We start from the raw sequence: 18,904 nt of genomic DNA on the forward strand, positions 1-18,904 counted from the left end.
TAAGTCATGAACACTTCATTCATAATCCGGACAGTCTATACTTAAACAGATAACTAACAACCAGCGAGTCATTGACCACTTTCCTGCATAATAGACCCTGAGGCTACAGGGGTAATCATTTCACCAATGTGACCTTATATGTGTATAAAACTGATACCCAGTGTGTTAACGCTGCATTGTTACATAGCTGTATGCTGACTATACTCAAGTGTCACTTGACTGACATATCAAAACGTAGGTAGGCCTAATCAAAGTGTTAGCTGAGACATCAAATTTTAATGTCAGGTTATTGACGTCAACGTTACCATTCTCTCATCCTGCTCGTCTTCAGAGGTTAACTCTTCCTTTATCATGAAGCAGCTCTCTAGGCTTCAGGTGAATGAAGCAGGTGCTGATGACTCGACACCATGTGATAGGCTACGTCTATCTGCGATATGCTGCTTAGTATATTGCAAAGCTCTCTGTAAAATCTATACACTTTCCTTACAGGTCCGCTATGTGTGTTGTGTTCTGTGGGTATTTTTAAACTCATATCTCTTGAGTTTCATTTTACGTCATACCTGGTCGGCAAGGAGACAGAGACCCATAGGTGCGGCCATGCACTTGTATCGCGATAAGCAGCAGCATTTCTCATTACTCACAACTCTCGTTGTACTTTACTGTTTCACCAAATGATATGTGATGCCTTTGCTTCCTCATCCTCCCAGTTTCTCCCCCTTCCCGACATATTTTGTAGAAGTCTATCAGGCAAATACATCTTAACGCTACACAAATGATTCATATTCAAAGCGCCTCGCCCTACTATATTAGGGATGGGGGTCGATTACAGAGAAATAATTTGCCCAGTTTCTGTGAAGTACTGACGGTTGTATTCCTAATGGGAGACAATTAAGGCGGAGATCATGTTACAACCCATTGGTTATTACCAAATAATTATACCCAGATTCAGTGTGACCGAGGATGCCGAGGACGCACGTAGCCTACATATTACTCCAATGGTGCTTTCACATTTGGCATTTCATATCCGGAATGTCCCTTTCAGATGACAAACTCGCATCAACACAGATGAACCACTGTCACTATATTTACCTTCATATATTTAAACTTCTGGTCTATTTATATTTCTGTGAACACCTGTTCTTTTTCAGTATGGCTCTACCAGACTTGGCAAGGAGAGGCTGGTATTTGTCCAGCCCTGATCTAGGTTCAGTCTTTAATCAGAATTTAACCAATGATAACAGTCCTTGTGGAGTATGTGTCAGTCATTTTCCCTTGTCTAATCTCTCTATAAGGTCTCTGTGGCAGGTACAGGCCCGAGTTAGACCCGTCTACTTACGTGAACAAGCCATTTTAATATTACTGTGTTACTCAAAGGACGAGGAGACACACGGAAGGGAACCTTGTATACAAAAACATCCATGGCAAAGGGCAAGATGAAGAATTACTACTGTCCCTGTGCCGCGAAGATAAACAGATTACAGGCATCACTCCTTGTATTACCATGTATAGTATTCATTTTCCACCTTCTCCAAATTTGGTTAGACACCAAGTTGCTAGTGTCATACCTACATAAGTTTCTTCAGAACGCAGTTTATGGCTTGCTGCTTTGCGGGATACTTGCCAATGGAATGAGTCTTTTCTGGATGATCTTCAGACAGGAGGGACCGAAGTGGCCACGATATTTCTTCCGTGTTTCTTTAACCAAGTCTCTGTCGGTTTTGAAATTCAGATTTAGAGGCCAGGCGACTGAGCAGCCGGAGGATGGAGATCAAACTCATTATAGACAGTATTAAAATATGACAGCTTATGTAGTGGAACCCAATTGCACACAACTGGGGAACACCTCCAGTCTAGGTAAATGCAATCAAAAAGAGATGCAATTGTGTCTTCACATAACACAATGTAGCACTCAAAGCACCATCTTAGAGTTAAGTCAAGCCAACACCCAGCAGTGCTGCTATGAGATTTAAATATCCAATACAATGTAAAAGTGTTAAATGTAATGTAAACTGAGCATGAAACATTTTACATATACATTTACATTTATTCATTTAGCAGACGCTTTTATCCAAAGCAACTTACATAGGTTGCAGTTCTTTACAATGTTATCCATTTATACAGCTGGATATTTACTGAAGCAACTGTGGGTTAAGTACCTTGCCCAAGGGTACAGCAGCAGTGTCCCAGCAGGGATCGAACCAGCAACCTTTCGGTTACGAGTCCTGCTCCTTAACCACTATGCTACACATTTTAATACCAATGTTACAAAAAACAAAAAACATAAAACCATTTTTAAGAACCCTGAAACTGGAAATTTTATTTTTAGGTGTATTGAGGCAAATAACTGAATTAATCTGTGCAATTTACTAAGATTTTGTATTAAACAATATTTTCCCAGTAGACATAGATGCAAAGAAGTCATGCTGGTTGTTTTGCCATGGTGTAAAACATGGTGAATATCTATGAATTTGAACAAAAGTAGCAGCTTTTGTCTTATTCAGTCAATCACCTTTGTTTCCTTTCCTCATTGTGCATAAGTCTCTCTGCCCCCCACTTCCCCCACCACCCTCACTTTCATTTTCAGCCTTTTCCCACAAGGCCTACCTGATTAAAAGTAAAAAAAAGCAGTAAAGAATAAGCCAAGAAAAGAAAATACACAGGTACCGATGGAATTTTTGAATATAACAATAAAAATACCCATGTGACCCCTATCTTTATTTTAAATGACAAGAACAACTTGAGACAACACAACTTCACAGCCATAATCTCAATTCCTCTGGTCATATTCCTTTCACAATAGGATACAAATCCATTTAATAATAATAAGGAAATAAATAATTAATTAATAATAATAATAATAATAAATAAATAAAGGGAAACTTAACGAGTATCATTTCCTAACTAATGTACGGTATCCACACCATTTAAATGAACCATTTCCTCATACTCTTTGTGCCCCATTTGATTTTACTAGGCTTGCTGGAAACAAACCAAGAGTAAGACAACATGATAAATTTACCAATATTACGCTCAAAACCTTTCTCAACTTACCCAGGAGAGACCAATGCAGTTGTTTTAACCACCCTTCCATATCAGTCACATTTTGCATTTACGCACCCCGAAAAGGTTGACTTACTCTTAATTCTCAATACTTTTTCCCTCTGATTTCATGACTTCATGCCCCACTCTCACCCTTCCTCTCTATCTCCATTACCCCCTTAGAAGAATGGGAGCTCAATTCTTCTTAGTCTTGGGTGTGTCATACTTCCTCTTGCTGGAGTACCAGAGCAGTAGAGGGATGCCAATTGAGGGCAAAGTCATCACTCCAAATGCTGCCCAGTCAAGCTGGAGAGAGGGACGACAGCAGCCACACTCAATTACATAACTGCTGTGGGTTCACTGCTTGGTTTTTCTGGGTGAACCTAAATCTGACCATGCTTCAAAATTTCACAGCACAGGACACATCATGCTGCTCCTGGCCCAGTGAAATGCCATGTGGTCAGCATGAGTTCCCACACTCTGGAATCATACGACCAAATAAAGACCAACTCTGACAACGTTCCAAGTTCAGTCTCTTCTGGACTTTTGACAATGCCTCACCTTCCACCAAGTGTGCAGTGTACCTCCGCAATGGTGTTAATGAAGAGCAGTGATTCATATCAGTTTTCTATTACCAAAAAGCAGTTGATCTTAAAAAGCAACAAACCCCTCTCCATTCAAAACAAGGACATTCAGTTTTGTAGAATTTGTTTTTTTGTAGGATTTGTTTCCTAAGAAGCTTATTAAAAATTTGGCATTTCAGGAAGTTTGTTAACTGCAGTTTTGCAGAGGATAATGTGAACTGTATTTGTTACCCGGCAAAAAGAAAAGTCTTTGGAATGTAGTTTCTTCATGGTACATGCAGAAATTTCTACATTGTGAAACAGGAGTGCTGACTGTCACTTACATAATGAGGAGAGAAACGCCTGTCAAACTCCCTTTGTGCCAGGATCCCACCCTGACCTGGGGCGCTGGTGTAGCCCACCTGAAGTAAGGAAAAAAGAGGCAAGAAACACAAGAGGTAAGACAGTTATTGTGCATTGTGGGCATTTCAAAATGAGATGAATGTGACACTTAAATATTTGTGATTAAGACCTTTTCTTTAACAGTTGGCATATGAAAGATTCTCAGCCAGGAAGTATTTTTCAAATGTAACAACTTTAAAATGAATGTGGTTATCAAGTACTGCTGATGAACATGAACTTTTGTATAACTGATCAATTGAGAACATATCACATAAAATGCTGGATTAAATATGCAAACACAACATGCTAAATTACTGTAATAGTAGGTATGTTATGTTATCCATCCAAATCAAGATATGGTGGCATACTACCGTACCTATCCCTATCAGTAGGAGACTTATACTATATTCAGAAAGGCGGTGGAAACTCAAATATCCTACAACAGACAAAATAAAACGCAAGATGCAGCAGGGCAAATACTAATTTTGGAGTAAAGTCGCATTGAAAAACTCATTTTCAAACAATAGGCAACACATGGTACAGTTGCTAAATTACACTGTGGTTTTATCACATTCAGTGTTAAGTGACTTAAGGTGTAGCTTTATTTGAGCCAAACTTTATACAACATGACAAAGTTCTTTAATAATCGAAACAACAAATGCGTTTGACAGACAAATATAAATTGAAAAGTTGATGTCTAAGACACAAATTTCAAGCATTTAAGCATAAGTCTTATGATAAAAATGTCTTTGAATGCATGTTTCGCATTATCTTAATCAGGTGTGTCCCAACTTTTGACTGGTATAGTACACAACTATGGCACAAACTGAATATGAAGAGAGCAGATATAATGGGTATTATCTGGTCAAAAACATATTAAGTATCACTTATATATGAGTACCAATGATCTGTTACAGCATTAAAAAAATGTTGATATTTTTTGTGCACTTGTATATGTGCTAACTTGATGGCAGCATACACTAAGTGTACATTAGTGGCCTTTTTATATGGGGTAATTGTTTTTTTTTTTTTTTGTACAGAGGATTTATTACCAGAAGCCTCATTTGGCCATGTTAGCATTTGTTGAAGAGCTTTTGGGTCCCTTACCACAACCTGTCCTCCCTCCTGGGCAAGGTAGCTGACCGAGGCAGAGGTGAAGTTGAAGTATCCTGCCTTTAGGGGGCGCAGGACTACAGTATGAGAGACATTACTGGCACTGGGGGATTGGGTTAAGGAGGGTAGGAGGGTAGGAGGGTAACTAAACAGAACATAAATATCAAATGAAGGACAGACCTGACACATCTGCTGGGAAAAAGACAGCAGATGATGAATGACACAGATCAAACATAGGGAAGACAAAAGAAATGAGATACATCATGAGGCATCAATAAGAATGGCATAAACACAGCACAGGCAAAGGGGTAGAGATGGAAAACAGAAACATGGAGGAAGAATTAAAAGAGACATTATAGATGAAGGATAGGACTGACAGATATAGTAAGTACAAATGGGGAGACTTACAGAAAATACACTGAATTCTTCAGCTCAGCCTCAGCAGAACCCATTACAGACAAACACCATGTATATATGTTTAAGGATACGGGGCAATTCTGTCCCACTTCACATTAAGCATCCCAGAAACTATGCCGAAATCCTCAGGGGGGAAAGAGTTGTCAGACAGCTCAACCTCAAGGGCAGCACTGTTGAGAAAAAAAAAAAAAAGCAAGGTAAGACACCAGTTCAGAAATGTTTATACAGGACACTACACCGCAGACTGCCTCCTCACTATAGTGGATACTGCATAACTAAACTGTGGTGTTAGTGCAGAAGAAATGCATGTCATTCTTCCAGACTGCATCAGAAAGTTCAACAGTCTCTTTCTCTCTCAGTCTACCGTTGATTTTGCCGCTTGATGAAGCTGTTTGAAATTAAATTTAAATTCAGTTCCAAGGCATGTGTCAGCATTGTGTTTGCAATCCCTCTGTGCTGTATACTGTATTGCGCGTACATGTTGATCTAGGCACGCACTTGTGATCTCTGCCCTGTTTGGCTGAGACACTTGTTCACATGTGGTTAGTGGTATCCTGTTTGTACAACTTTTCACAACACCTTCTTAGATGCACTCAGCCTGGATAAGAGTGCCTGTTAAATGGCAATAATGTAATTTTAATTTTTTTTTTTTACAGCAGATTAGAATAGAAGGATGTAAGTACAAGGGGCAATCAACACAGTGTATTGGACAATACAACACATGCACACAGTGTGGTGTATGTGTTGGTACTGTAACTGATACTAATCAGGTTTTCATATCGTTAACCCTAAAACAGTACCTGGTCCCGACATTGTAGATATTGTACTGCAGAGTGAGGTCGCGTCCTTCCACAGCATAGCGGTTCAGAAGAGACTTAGAGGCCAACAACCGAGCGCCTTCTTCTCCCGCCACATGGCCAAGCACTGCCAGTAACGCAAATATACACAACGCCCACATCTGCAGATGAAAGATAAGTGCAATTAGAGGACCCAATAAATTGCATCGGCAAGCATAAATACACAATTCACGAGTTTACAAGCGGAGAACCCAATTTCAGCCCCTTTTCAACGCACTTCCATGTACCTAACTAGTCTGGCTAGATCAAGACTAGCAATTCTCTCTTGGCTACATCATATTAACTAGCTATTCTAGGCAGCTAGCAAACAGATTGATGTTATCTAAGATTTATCTCAGTTGAACAAGGTAGCTAACCCATTCTACATACAGCTAGCGAACGAGCAACAGATTACCAGGCACAGGTAGCTACCATGCCAGTCTACTGCAGAAAAGGTGAAAGTTTAAGACACAAGCAAGGATGTAAGCAGAATAGTGCGTTTACGTGTATACGCAAAATAGCTACTAAACAAATTAGTTAGCATGGCTACGTTCGCGACCTTTCTGTTGTGTCATTCTGCGTGCTTTAGGGGTAGGGATCTGATTATTTTGAGATCTATGATCCGCTTACCGGCACCATTTCCATATCTTGGTTAAGAATCAGCCCCAGACCCTTACATTGCAGCGTCGCAAACGTATATACGAGGCAATCGTATTTTCTGACGCTTTGAGAAGCGACGGCAAAGGAAGTAGGGAATATCGAAAGGGTCAAAATAGTTAAGTATAACATAGTGCACCTCATAATATAGTCAATAGAAGCAGACGTAAATGAACCAATCGACCACAGAATGAGATGAGATCTTGCACAAAACCAGCATTACGTCAGTCACTACGCATTACCATTATTGTTGTCTGTGTTTATTTTTTCACTGTTATTAAAGATGAGGTTATATGTCATAGGCTATAAGAACATTAAACTCTATGGCACTGACCCAAGCCCCTGCTTGGGAAACAGTTCTCCAGAGACTGGATTCACTGGATTTCACTTCAGTCAGTTTCACTAGGGACAAGTAAAGTGTCTCTGATATGAATAAAGTATACAAAACAATTTGTTATGATGAGGATTCATTTCTGCTTACTTATTTTAAAGACAGCAATTCAAACAGGAAATTGCCCCCAATTTTATATTTCTTCCCTTTTTACAGTGTTGGGGCAGAGTCTGGGAGATCTGTAATGTATGTAAATGTAAATCTCAATCAGTGTGTGGGTTTTTCTACAAAATAAAAACAGTATTGATAACTATTGTACTCATCAGCTAAATATGTGACATACATCTACTTTAGTAGATGTATTTTTTTGAGAAAAATTTGAGAAAACAGAGATTCAGAGAGCAAGTATCTCTAGTCAAGCTACAGATTGACAGGTGGCACACTGTCATACCTTAACAAGAGAATGAGTTATGCCCTTTTTTATTTCCTATAGAAATTACCACAATGTCACCAAGAGTCTTTACCAACATACACTTCTGTTCTGTTCTGTTCTGTATCTCACCTCACTTAAGCACAATTAACTTGGATGCAGTTTAAAAGCCACACAATAAAAAACCAAAACTGGACAATCTTGTGTCTTCTTACTATCTTCCGCTTCTATGTTTTCTTAATATAAGTTTCATGTCAATGACATTATACTAAATTACTAAATGTTAATGTGAAATTGCAAGTTCCCATATTCCAAGTTCTCATATTTCCCTGATGGTACTGCTTGATCTGTCCTGTCTGGACTTCCTAAAACTTATTATATTCAATCTATACCAACATGTGTTCATTTTTAACAAACAAAGGATTATGCATTATATTACAGCCATAGCAGAACTGCTATATACCATGAGAGTGTTTGCTCTAATGAGTAAAAAAAATAATAAAAGCAAAAAAATATATGATACAACTGAAAGCCATCAGGTTACATTACATTACGTTATCCTCATTTAGCAGACACTGTTATGCAGAGCGACTTTCAGCACAAAAGAACAGAAGTGTATCCATCCATGCTGAATGATCAATCCATTCAGGTTGATGAAAACGAATGAAAATGTGTGAAAAAGTTTTCAATACCTCTAATACACGATATCCTATTAGGAACTGTAACCAGACGTCATACGTCATATGATAAGAGGAAAAAACGTCCCCTTTAACGTTTCACCTGGCCACACCTGTGCCCCCACCCCCGTGAAAGTTTCACAATAACAAAAGATCGGCGGCAGCTGCGACAGTTTCCACGTTAACTTACAGGAAAATTTTATGTGAAAGGTGAATTCGTACACTCCGGTAAGATCCTTTGCTCCTGCTTACAGCTGCAAAGTGTATATATTTATTATGTTTGTATGCTAAGTAATGTTTTCAACATCCGTTTTCAACGCAGACTAGCTAGCTAGCAAACGGGAAAAGCTGCGTTCCCAACTTGAAACGCTACCTCTCTACTTACTTGGGCCGCAGGTTGACATTATTTTTCTCCGCATAAAATTGCTCTGATACTCAACAGTAGTTCGCTGGGAAAAAAACAACAACATTGTTTTGATATAAAAATAAACTGGTAATTACTAAAAAAAAGTTTCAAGTGCATAGTTATGTTTTCCGGGTTGTGAATTCCCACAAATCAGACTGTGTATTGATGAGTGCAGGTTACCTAGGCCAACCACAGACAGCTGTTGAAACGGAAGGCGGGGATTCGGTAGGCCGTCGACAAGAACGAGGGTGCGCTCCATGATTGACTGAAAACACACAACACTGCATTTTTAAATCAAGTCACCTCACCCGTAAAGTATTAGAACCTGTGTGGGGGTGTGAGAGAGATCAAGGGACAGGCGCACAAAAGGACAAGCCATCTGAATAAATAACACGTCTGTGCAGTGCTGTTCATGTCTAATTATGACTTAAAAACAACTGAACAATAGATAGTGGAATTGACTGTGCAGACATACGGCATACCTGTTTTCTTTTACCACACTTTGCAGGGAGAAAAAGGAGTAGAATGTGGAAGTGACAAAGAAGACAAGATTGTCATCTTGTGGGGAGGAAACCTACAGGAATTAAGTTAAACAATAATTTTGAATACAGAGGGAGAGGTTCGCTTATATAAACAGATCACAATGCCTGAAATCCTTTTGACAAACCTGGAGCCAGGCAGCGCAGCAGCCTCCAAAACTAGTGGAGCCATAGCAGAACCTCAAACACTGGGAAAACCTGAACAGGCAGATCGGAAGAAGGAGGAAGAAGATGGTGATGAGGAGGAAAAAGTGGTCAGCTCTGCTGCGATGGAACCTTCCACACTGCCACTGTCCGAGAGCAAAGGGAAAGAGAAAGTGAGCGTGGTTGGAAATGATGTGCTGGGAGAGGGTGGAGGAGTGGCGGGGGAAAAGGAGACGCAGGGAGAGAGAGGGAGCGTGGATTCTGTGTGCACGTCGATGAGGGGACAGGAGAGTAGAACAGAGAGTGAGCGTGAGCTGGGGGGGCGGGAGAGGGAGCCAGAGGAAGGATGGGACAGAGAGACGAGCATGAAGGAAAGAAGGAAAACGAGTCATCTGGAACTGGGGGCGGCAGCAGAGGGGGATGACCTGATTAACTCGATGCCAGAGAAAGCCGCTCGGGTCTTCAGTCCCAGGATTACCATCCTTAACTCCTCCGGCAAGCCTGAGTCCCACGGAGAGAGCGTGCCCCTCTGGGAAGGACACACAGAGAAGAGTCCCTTCCTTGGCCCCCATGGAACCCCACCAGATGGCTACTACCATGAATGGCCTGTGGAGACACCAAAATGTAACTACCTGCACAATACCAACATTGACACTGCAACACTAAATACTAATACAAATAAATATGAATTAGAAAGACAAATCATCAATTATACAACTATACAGGACAACAATTTCAACATCAATACAAATTCAAAAATTCCTCACCTCTTTGATCGCAACACTAATAGCGCTAACATCGTTAAGGATGTCAGAAAATTTGCAAGACTAACGACTATTACTCTGCTCAAAGTAAGGCACATTCAAGTGTGCAATAATACTAAATAGTGACATAAAATAAGCATTACTGTTGCACATTTGGAAGGGTACTGAGCTTTGGTAACCAGGACTTGAGTGCACTAAGCAGACATAATTTTAATCTTCACAATCTCTCTGTGCATTCCACCCAAAATTGGTAAGGCATTTCTTTCTCCTAGGTGCGTGCAGCAGTGGTGACCGTGATGCATTGAAAGTTGGCGTGTCAGTGTTCATGGCAGCCTTGATCTTCCCTCTTCTTGTGTGGGGCGGTTATGTCTTCCTGCCATTTGATGCCCCGCTGCTCCACACTGCTCCCCAAAGGCTGATCTACATTTTGCGATGCTCGGTTTTTGCCACGGTTCCTATAGTACTGGGTAAGGGTGTGAATTGCACTGCTGGAATGATCGTATCTAGATCGTTGGGAGTTCAGTTTTATCTCTGTTCTTGCACTCTGCCAGATAATTAACAGGTGCATAGGGACTGAATGTTAGGTGGACTGATTGTGATTTTCATTTGCCCGCCTACTTCCCATAGGCATGCTGGTGCTGGGCGTGTCTCGGCTGCGGTTCTGCTCGGTGAAGCCCAGATGTGAGGGTAAGGCGGAGGGCAGGGAGGTGAGCGTCCATCGGCAGTACGTCAGCGACTCCCTCTCCCTGTTCCTCCTCTACTTCCTGCAGCTGGCTGTCATGGCAACTTACCTCAGGCAAGAGATGCTCAAACTGGTCCCCCTGCTGACTATTATCTTCGCTTTTGGCAGGTAACACACTACACCAACACACTAAACATACCATTGAATTTTTCTGTTTATACGCCATACACCCGTGTCCTGGGTGATTAATATTAGTAGTTGTTCATTGTTTGTGTGTAAAGTGGTTGTAGTCATGCCTATAAAACCTTTTTAGTAGTAGTATTCATTTATTATTATTGAAATGACTTCGATAATTGAAAAATGTCAATTCCCATTAATACTTAGAAAATATGAATGTACCCTGCCAAAGAGCAAGGTAAAAAGTGAAAAGTGTAACTGATGATGTCATTCTCCATTCTAACCCAAAGGCTTATCTACTGGGCATCTGTGACTATGGGCAGCAGCGTGCGGGGCGTGGGTTTCGGCTTCTCCTTCTTGCCGACGCTGGCCATGCTTGGAGCCAACCTGTACTTCATCTTCACAATGGATTCAGGGGGCAGCATCTTTGCTCTGGAGGACCTGCCCACTCCTGAACCACCTTCAATCCCTCAGCAAAGATTCTGGGGGTAGCATAAGGAGGAATGTTGGAATTGAACTGGAGAGGAGAGGACTAAATTAATGTTAAGTGGATTTGAGAAGAGCTGACTAGAATGTTTTGAAATAGGAATTGTTGGACCAGATTGTCCTGCAGTCTTGTGGACTAAAAGTGAAATCATCTCAAAATCAATTGGATTACATTCTTGGAAATGATGGTAACTGTTTGTTTCCAGTTTTCAGGTTTAAGTGTTATTAACAGTGACTTGGTGATTTTTTTTTTATTCTCATTTGGGTCAACTTTCTGACAATCTAGGCTGATATGACAATGTAATATGCACAAATATGAACAAATATGCAAGTCATCTGAATTTGAATACATTTTACCCACCCTAACTGTAAAATGTCACATTGGTCAGTTATATAATGTTATATACTATATACATAGGTTATATTGTGTCAATCTATATTTTCTTGAGTGAGGATTGGCTGGAAGTTTACTGTAGACAAGAGGGCCAGTATGGTTTCAATGTCATGTTCGATGAAATGGGCTTCAAGTGACCCTATACTATTTCCTATATGCATAAATGCACACTATATGAATCTATAAGACAGGATTGGGCTACTCTGGACTGTATAGCTTCACACTATGATATTTACCAAATTCTTCCTGCTGCTTTAGCATGATTTTCTTCTGGCTCTGGCAGACAGATGAAAAGCAAATGCTATTGTGGGATTGTATTGGGTAAGTGGGGCCAAAGGAAGCTTGCATCTCTCAATAGTGGCATGAGGCACCCTTTTATACCTTAAAGTGCCCCACCTGTTTCCTTATCTGGGTATACCACAATGCAATATTCCAGAAGGCTGAATACCCAATAAACTCTCATTTTCCACGCAACGCATGTTAAAATTACAGCTCATGTTAAAATACATAATAGTGATGGAAATTACTTAAATAGTCAAATCTGTCTTATCTGCACATTATTAGGAGTTATAATTCTGTAAAGGATTGCAAAGGTGTTAACTGAAAAAATGAAACAAATGTGTATCTTCATGAGACACTACACTGAAAACATTTTGGTGGCATGGTAATTAAAACAGCTTATAGTATTTTTTTTTTGTGAACTTTACTGATCTTTATCTTTTTACCATCTTGTGTTTGGAGCATCCTTAAACTTTTTTTTCTAACTTATATTGTTCAGAAACGAATAAACGTACAAGTTTCTGTGGGTTCTTTGACAAGTTCGATCAATACATCTGTTCAGGTATTTGTGAGTTATAATTGGAAACACAGCCTTTCTACAGTGTAAAATGTTAGGTTATATTCACAACAATTTATGTCAGATAAATTCATTCAAATAGGCATCACTGATAAGTTCAAGAGAAAAAACAGGTAATTCTTACACTGTCTAAACCGGATACGGGAGCAAGGACTATATTCGACTTATCTAATCTACAGTCTGAAATAAACAGGTCAACTATGAACCCTGGACGAGCTGTTACCCATCGAAATGTACCAGCTTTAGCGTAACCTGCACCTACTTTTATGCTCCGCGTAAACAAGGTATAGGGTAGTTGGTTGTGACGTCAGGATACAAACAGGAGGAACGGGTTCTATTTTATACCTGTCGGAGGGGAAAAAATCGGATCCCGTCTGCTGCCGGGGCGTCCTCATTGTGCGGTTAGGAGTCTGCATAGTACTCCTCGGGGGGCTTCGTGTAGGCAAGGGGTCTCTTGGGGAGAACAAACAGTGGAAGCGCTTCTGGTAGGACGGTAGTAACCAAGCCAAGTGCGCGTAGGTAGGTAGGGGAGGGAGGCAGGAATGGCAGCCACGCAGGGTCGAAGGAAGCATAATGCCTGCCTTCTCCGGATTAGAGAAAACTGCCCATTCCGAAAACTAAGGAAAAACAAGTGCTACGGTAAGACAAGATACCGTGAGTAGCCGGAAGATTTACAAACAATTGAAAACCATTCATTTTAATAAACTTCCTGCTGAAAATAATTAATGAGGAACTCCAGGAAGTTATGCTATGTATTTGGCTAGTTCCCTTAAATACTATGTTTATTTGTACTGAAAACAAGGACTAAGAAAATTCTTTCAAAATAAAGAATCCAACTCGTTGCAAATAATGTGCATAATGATTCACGTCTGATAAATGGACTTTTATGCCAAGTGTCATTGGTGTTGAACCGAACGTCACGGCTGTCCGATTGTTTTCGCTGCCCAGTTTCGAATTGAATCCTTAAAAGCAGTGGGTCGTATAGCCTCCCTAAAGTTGGTATTTCTGGGCAAATGCTTTTGAAAACTGTGTGCAAACAAAAATAAGTGCTGGATTTTTAAATCCCATTCCCAGAAAAAGCGTTTTTATTGGTCGTACAAGCTAGTTGCACAGTATTGTATAATTTATGTACAGTGCGTAGCATGGTTACAATCACATGGTTGCAAACTTGATGTTCTGTAGTCACCAGAAGCAGAAGTAAATGAACCACTCGAATACAGAATATTCCCTGTTCGAATCGCTGCATGGTTAAATCTGAGGAAGTTTTGGGTTGTTCCGAAAATGAAAGCATTCTGCCTATTTAAAGTGGAACTGGATGAAAATCATCATCTTCTGTCCAGTCTGTGAGAATCGGTTAATATAAAATGTAATATGTGTTAACGTGTAACGTTGCAGTTAATCACATACAGGACATACAGGAAAAAAACGCAAAATCCGAAATGACCCTAATTTTAGCATGATCAGTCGACCTATCGTACTTGTATTTTGCAGTTTTTACGCTCTGTGGATATTGTCAGAATCTGACATTGCTTAAGCACGTTGGATATATTTTTCGTTTATTTGTTCAATCTGTAGACATCGAAAATGTTCCTAGTCAAAAAACAGGGGAACGTTGGGCCCATTTCACTGATCAGCCTGCCTTAGCTGTGCCCCAGGAAGATTGTGGAGCTGCTGTGGTCTACTCAGAGCCCTGCCCCCAAGCGGCCTTTGTTCAGCCCACCTGCTGCCTCCACCAATCACAAGAACAATGTAAGTCCCTCTGTGCTCCGCCTGAAACCTCAAGGAACACAAGCTGGCAGCAAAGAGAAAATGAAAACACATATTTATTATCTTGACACCAGTGGTGACACACATTTAGTGGGCTGTACAACCTCTGGCTGATTTTTCTGACGCTCATGTTGAGCAGCCTGCAATACTTCATGACACAAGTAAAAAAAAAAATGCTCATATGTAGGTGAAGGTGGCAGGGCTACTGTGACATTGTCTTTGATGAGAGTAGTTTCATCTATGTTCACAATCATTTTGTGGCAGAAAACACCTTATTAAACCAACTAAATGGACTTAAGCCTACATTGTAAGAGTACAATTAATTGGGACCTGAACAGAACAAATATTATTCATGATATAGCTGATAATGTTTTTAATGATTATCTCTTCATTAAAAATCAGTACTAAAAGAGTTAACAGTTTTCTGTTTGATAAAAGACAAAGGAAATGGCAAATCCTAACCATACCCTTTTGTGCCTTCTGTCTCCCTTAGTAACTTTCCCCCTGTCCTCGCCCATTCTGTTCCCTCTCCAAAACACAGCAGCCATGGACACAGACCATCTGAGCCCGCTTGAACCCCAGGCAGGTTGCTATGCCCTCCCCTCTGCCTCATCCACTTCTGCTTCTGTGCCCTCAGTCTTGACCCCCCAGCACCAACAGAACCTCTCTGCATTAAGCTGTGGTGCCAGCATGGGTAAGTCATGTGATCAGCTGTGTGGACCATGGTTATTTAGTAGTTATTTAGCATTAGTATGGCATTTTCCTCTCTCCAGTTTCAATAAATGCAATTCAGCTCTTCGTATTCCACAATTAAATTGTGAAACTAACACAATATGCTGATTATCCTGAGGAATACCCCTTTCAAGACACACAATTAGCATTGCTTTGACTTGATTTCACCCAATTGTTTTTTTTCAGTGGCTGCACACATCACTTCTGATTTGGTTTGGTTGGAGGTATTTTTAAAGGTAGACTCCATGTCTGTCTCAAAACTCCTTCTCATGTGATCTCTTTCCTTCTCATAGGCCATCCCTCCGTGTCCTCAGGAATTTCCTTCCTCTGTCATATTTCTCTTTTTAATCTGATACGGTCTATTTTGTTTCAGAACTGGACAGTGGCGTTGACCCTGAGACAGGGGAGAGAGCCCAGGGTTGAACCTCTGCGATTTCCCCTGCAGCTAAAACTATGGACACAAGCCACAGTTGTTGCATACTTGCAATGCCGTCACACACTTGTGGAAACTGAATACATGTATATATTTAATATTTTTCAAACTGAGGATATCCACATGTTTCTAGTTTGCAAGAGTTCAAGTGAAGCTCCAGATGTTCTTCTTTGGATATGTTGCTTATAGTTTCTAAAACTATGAATCCATGTTTAGATACACACAGAGCGTGGATTTGTCAGAATCGAATGCTGTGAATATCCTGCTGATATTAATGTCTGTTTTTGTCCTTTCTGCCACTGCATGGAATTCTTTTCAATTTTACACTGCAATCCCGGGGACAAAAGGGATGCAGCTGTGCCATATTCAAACTACACATGCATCTTCCCCAACACCTGCTCCAAATCAGCTTCTCCTGGATATTCACAGTGTTCAAGGGAACAAAATGAAATGGCGTTTGTTTCGAGAAACCAATTTTAAAAAAAAGCTGGTGCACCCAGCAAATGTTTCAGTTGGAGGAACTCATTAGTGCATCTCGTTCAGGTTTATTTCTGAACACCGAAAAAAAAGGCAATGAAAATGAGCCTTGGTGCTAAGCCACCTTAAGTGCAACACTGCCATCATGAAGGGGATTTTCTGTGCTTTGAGATCAAGTATCTGACCGATTGGATGAGTAAGCCTTTGATTAGAAAATAAGATATGTTAGGCGTGATCTAACTTTTGTGAGGTTTCATTATAGCATGTGTAACTTTTTATTTTATTGTATGATCAAGACTGCTACATCGGCAATTTTTATTATGATAAGCACCATATATTGTGCCATGAGAACTTTATAATCTGCTCTGAGTAAGACCATCAAGCAGGTGAGTAAGCAATGATAATGGATACCTTCATTTAAAACCCCTTGGTTTGAATGAGGAATCACTTTTGGCACTCACTACTGTAATAATTATGCTGTGTGCCCCAACAAAAGGTTTATTTTATTATATATATATATATATATATATATATATAGATGTTACGGTTTGATTCTTTCAGCACTGTATTGGTACCCGTTTGACAATTTCTTTTGCACTTGTTTCTGTAGTATTTAGTGACATATCTGCAAAGATCTTTGTTTTTGTCTTACTTGTATTTAGATACTTATTTGTAGTAGCAGCTACACTGTATTTAATTACACTATTTACAATTGGAAGCATTTGGATTTTAAACAACTTGCACTTTCCCTCTTACAGCTACCCTTAACTATATGACCCCCCTTCATGATAGCATTACACTGGTGATGGCTTAACACCCAAATGTGTCTTATAGTGAGATAATTGTCCTGAGGATGTGTTCTTCTCTTTTTTATCTATAGCCGTTTTCTTTTTAAATTTGTTTCATTATACATTACCTCAATAGTTAAACCCTTGGTGAAATGAACTCAAGTTCATTCTTTTTACTAATGATGTTCATTTTGTCCATTTTCCCCCTTCATAATGCCTTACTTCACATTTCATAGAGATACAAGAGAAAAGAGCATTTGATACATGTGCAAGATATTCAGGCTGAGCCAATTTCTCCTGTGAATGAAGCCATGTAATCACATTAATTCTATGCATGTCACATGGCATAATTTGCCAAATTAGAAATGTATAATTTCTTTGTGGCAATTTATGCCATAAAAAACTGGGTGTAGTCCAGCATCTGTAAATAATTACCTGTATGAATGGCAGTAGGTATTCACTGCAACAGCCATTGCACTTTGTCCTTAACTTTGAGTAACAACTTTAAGTATTATCTTTCATTCATTTCAGTGGTGGCTGAAATTGTGATGTGAAAAATGCAATACTCTGTTAGAATTGTTACTCAAAGTGAAGAACAATGTACAATAGCAATTAGGTATGTATTTTCCCCATCAAACCTGGCTATTGACAGTAAACAAAAGGTCAATGTTGAGGGAGGACTGTGGATGCTTTTGCTCTCTATACATTTCTGAGTGAAGGTAAAATGTGTCTGGTGGTTTTATAATATTTTGAGTTCTTAGGTCAGTTTCTATAGAGTAGGAAATGCGGTGCTGCCTTGAATTGTTACTGGGTTGTTTTTGACGTAAACGGATTATTTTTGTCATTAAAGGCAAAACCAAAAGACTGCCACAACAGTGTTTGCGCCTGCCTTATTCTTGCCGACATCTCCCAACTTTTTCAACCCGTCTCCCACACCTCAAGTTACTCATCCTGCACACTGCAAAATACTTTCAGCATTCAAAACTTGCTAGAATTCAAAGTACAAGTTACATTAAAGGTGTATATTTTAATCTAGTTTTAAAAACCTAGTTTTAGAACATGACTTCTCTCTTGGATAAGAAGCCGTTCAGTTTTAAAACCTGAGTTTGACTATGTCCTAATCCTGTTTAAAATGAACATTTGCCAATTTATATATTGTGTATTTTACAATGCAGACATTCTAACACAATTTGTGGCAGCTTCTGAGAAATCAAAATTATACTATACAGTGGCTGTTGAGAAATGTTTTCCCCATTCATTTTGCAGTGAAACTTAAGAACATTGTGTTCTTCAGTTTGCGTGTTTTTGAGCCGTTTCACTGTCCTTGTCTGTTCTTATGTATGTGACAATAAAAACAATACAACAACTATTTTATACAAATACAGACATAATATGTGACATCTCTAAAAACATACAGAGAAGTCCCCTATGATTAATCTGAAGTGTGAAATGCAGAGCTGATGAATGACAACAGTAACTTTGTGCAACCGATAACGGAGCGAACCATCAGAGCGTAGGCTGTATCGGCTGCATTTCCTCTGCTCAGAGCCTCTGTGCACAGTCCGTAGGTCAGGGTGCTTGTGCATCCAGCCAAATGCCTGTCTGGTGACAGTCATGTGCTTTACCGAGATATGCAATATGCAAAGAATAAGGATTTCTTTTTCAATTTTGTCTGCTATTGAAAACGTACGGTTGCCTCCTGTCATTTGAATTTAAAGACCCATCATCAACCCAAACTAAAGTGAACTGACAAAGACACACAGGTCACACAGCCCTATTCCAACATTCCATCAA

General features: G+C 39.9%; 2 protein-coding genes across 3 annotated transcripts; one reads left to right on the forward strand and one right to left on the reverse strand.

Annotated features, from left to right (window-relative positions):
• Positions 1-1,635: 1,635 nt before the first annotated feature.
• On the reverse strand, positions 1,636-7,061 carry LOC118784981 (translocon-associated protein subunit beta). 2 transcript variants are annotated; one of them, XR_005005257.1, is made up of 7 exons: positions 7,001-7,061; positions 6,335-6,492; positions 5,606-5,704; positions 5,112-5,220; positions 3,947-4,024; positions 2,510-3,345; positions 1,636-1,709 (listed from the first exon to the last, which is right to left on the reverse strand). XR_005005257.1 is itself a non-coding variant. In XM_036539499.1 (6 exons), exons 1-6 carry the CDS (start codon positions 7,013-7,015, stop codon positions 3,235-3,237), a joined length of 570 nt encoding a protein of 189 aa, XP_036395392.1. In that variant the 5' UTR covers positions 7,016-7,061; the 3' UTR covers positions 2,254-3,234. The 2 variants fall into 2 exon arrangements, 1 of the variants encoding a protein (XP_036395392.1); XM_036539499.1 differs by lacking the exon at positions 1,636-1,709 and having other exon boundaries at positions 2,254-3,345.
• Positions 7,062-8,612: 1,551 nt separating this feature from the next.
• tmem79b (transmembrane protein 79b) lies at positions 8,613-12,753 on the forward strand. Its single transcript, XM_036539144.1, has 5 exons — positions 8,613-8,693; positions 9,380-10,178; positions 10,591-10,785; positions 10,946-11,168; positions 11,468-12,753. The coding sequence occupies exons 2-5, from the start codon at positions 9,515-9,517 to the stop codon at positions 11,667-11,669; spliced, it is 1,284 nt and encodes a 427-aa protein (XP_036395037.1). The 5' UTR covers positions 8,613-8,693; positions 9,380-9,514; the 3' UTR covers positions 11,670-12,753.
• The last annotated feature ends 6,151 nt before the right edge of the window (positions 12,754-18,904 follow it).

Source organism: Megalops cyprinoides, chromosome 10 (genome assembly GCF_013368585.1).
Source record: "Megalops cyprinoides isolate fMegCyp1 chromosome 10, fMegCyp1.pri, whole genome shotgun sequence".
NCBI lineage: Eukaryota > Metazoa > Chordata > Actinopteri > Elopiformes > Megalopidae > Megalops > Megalops cyprinoides.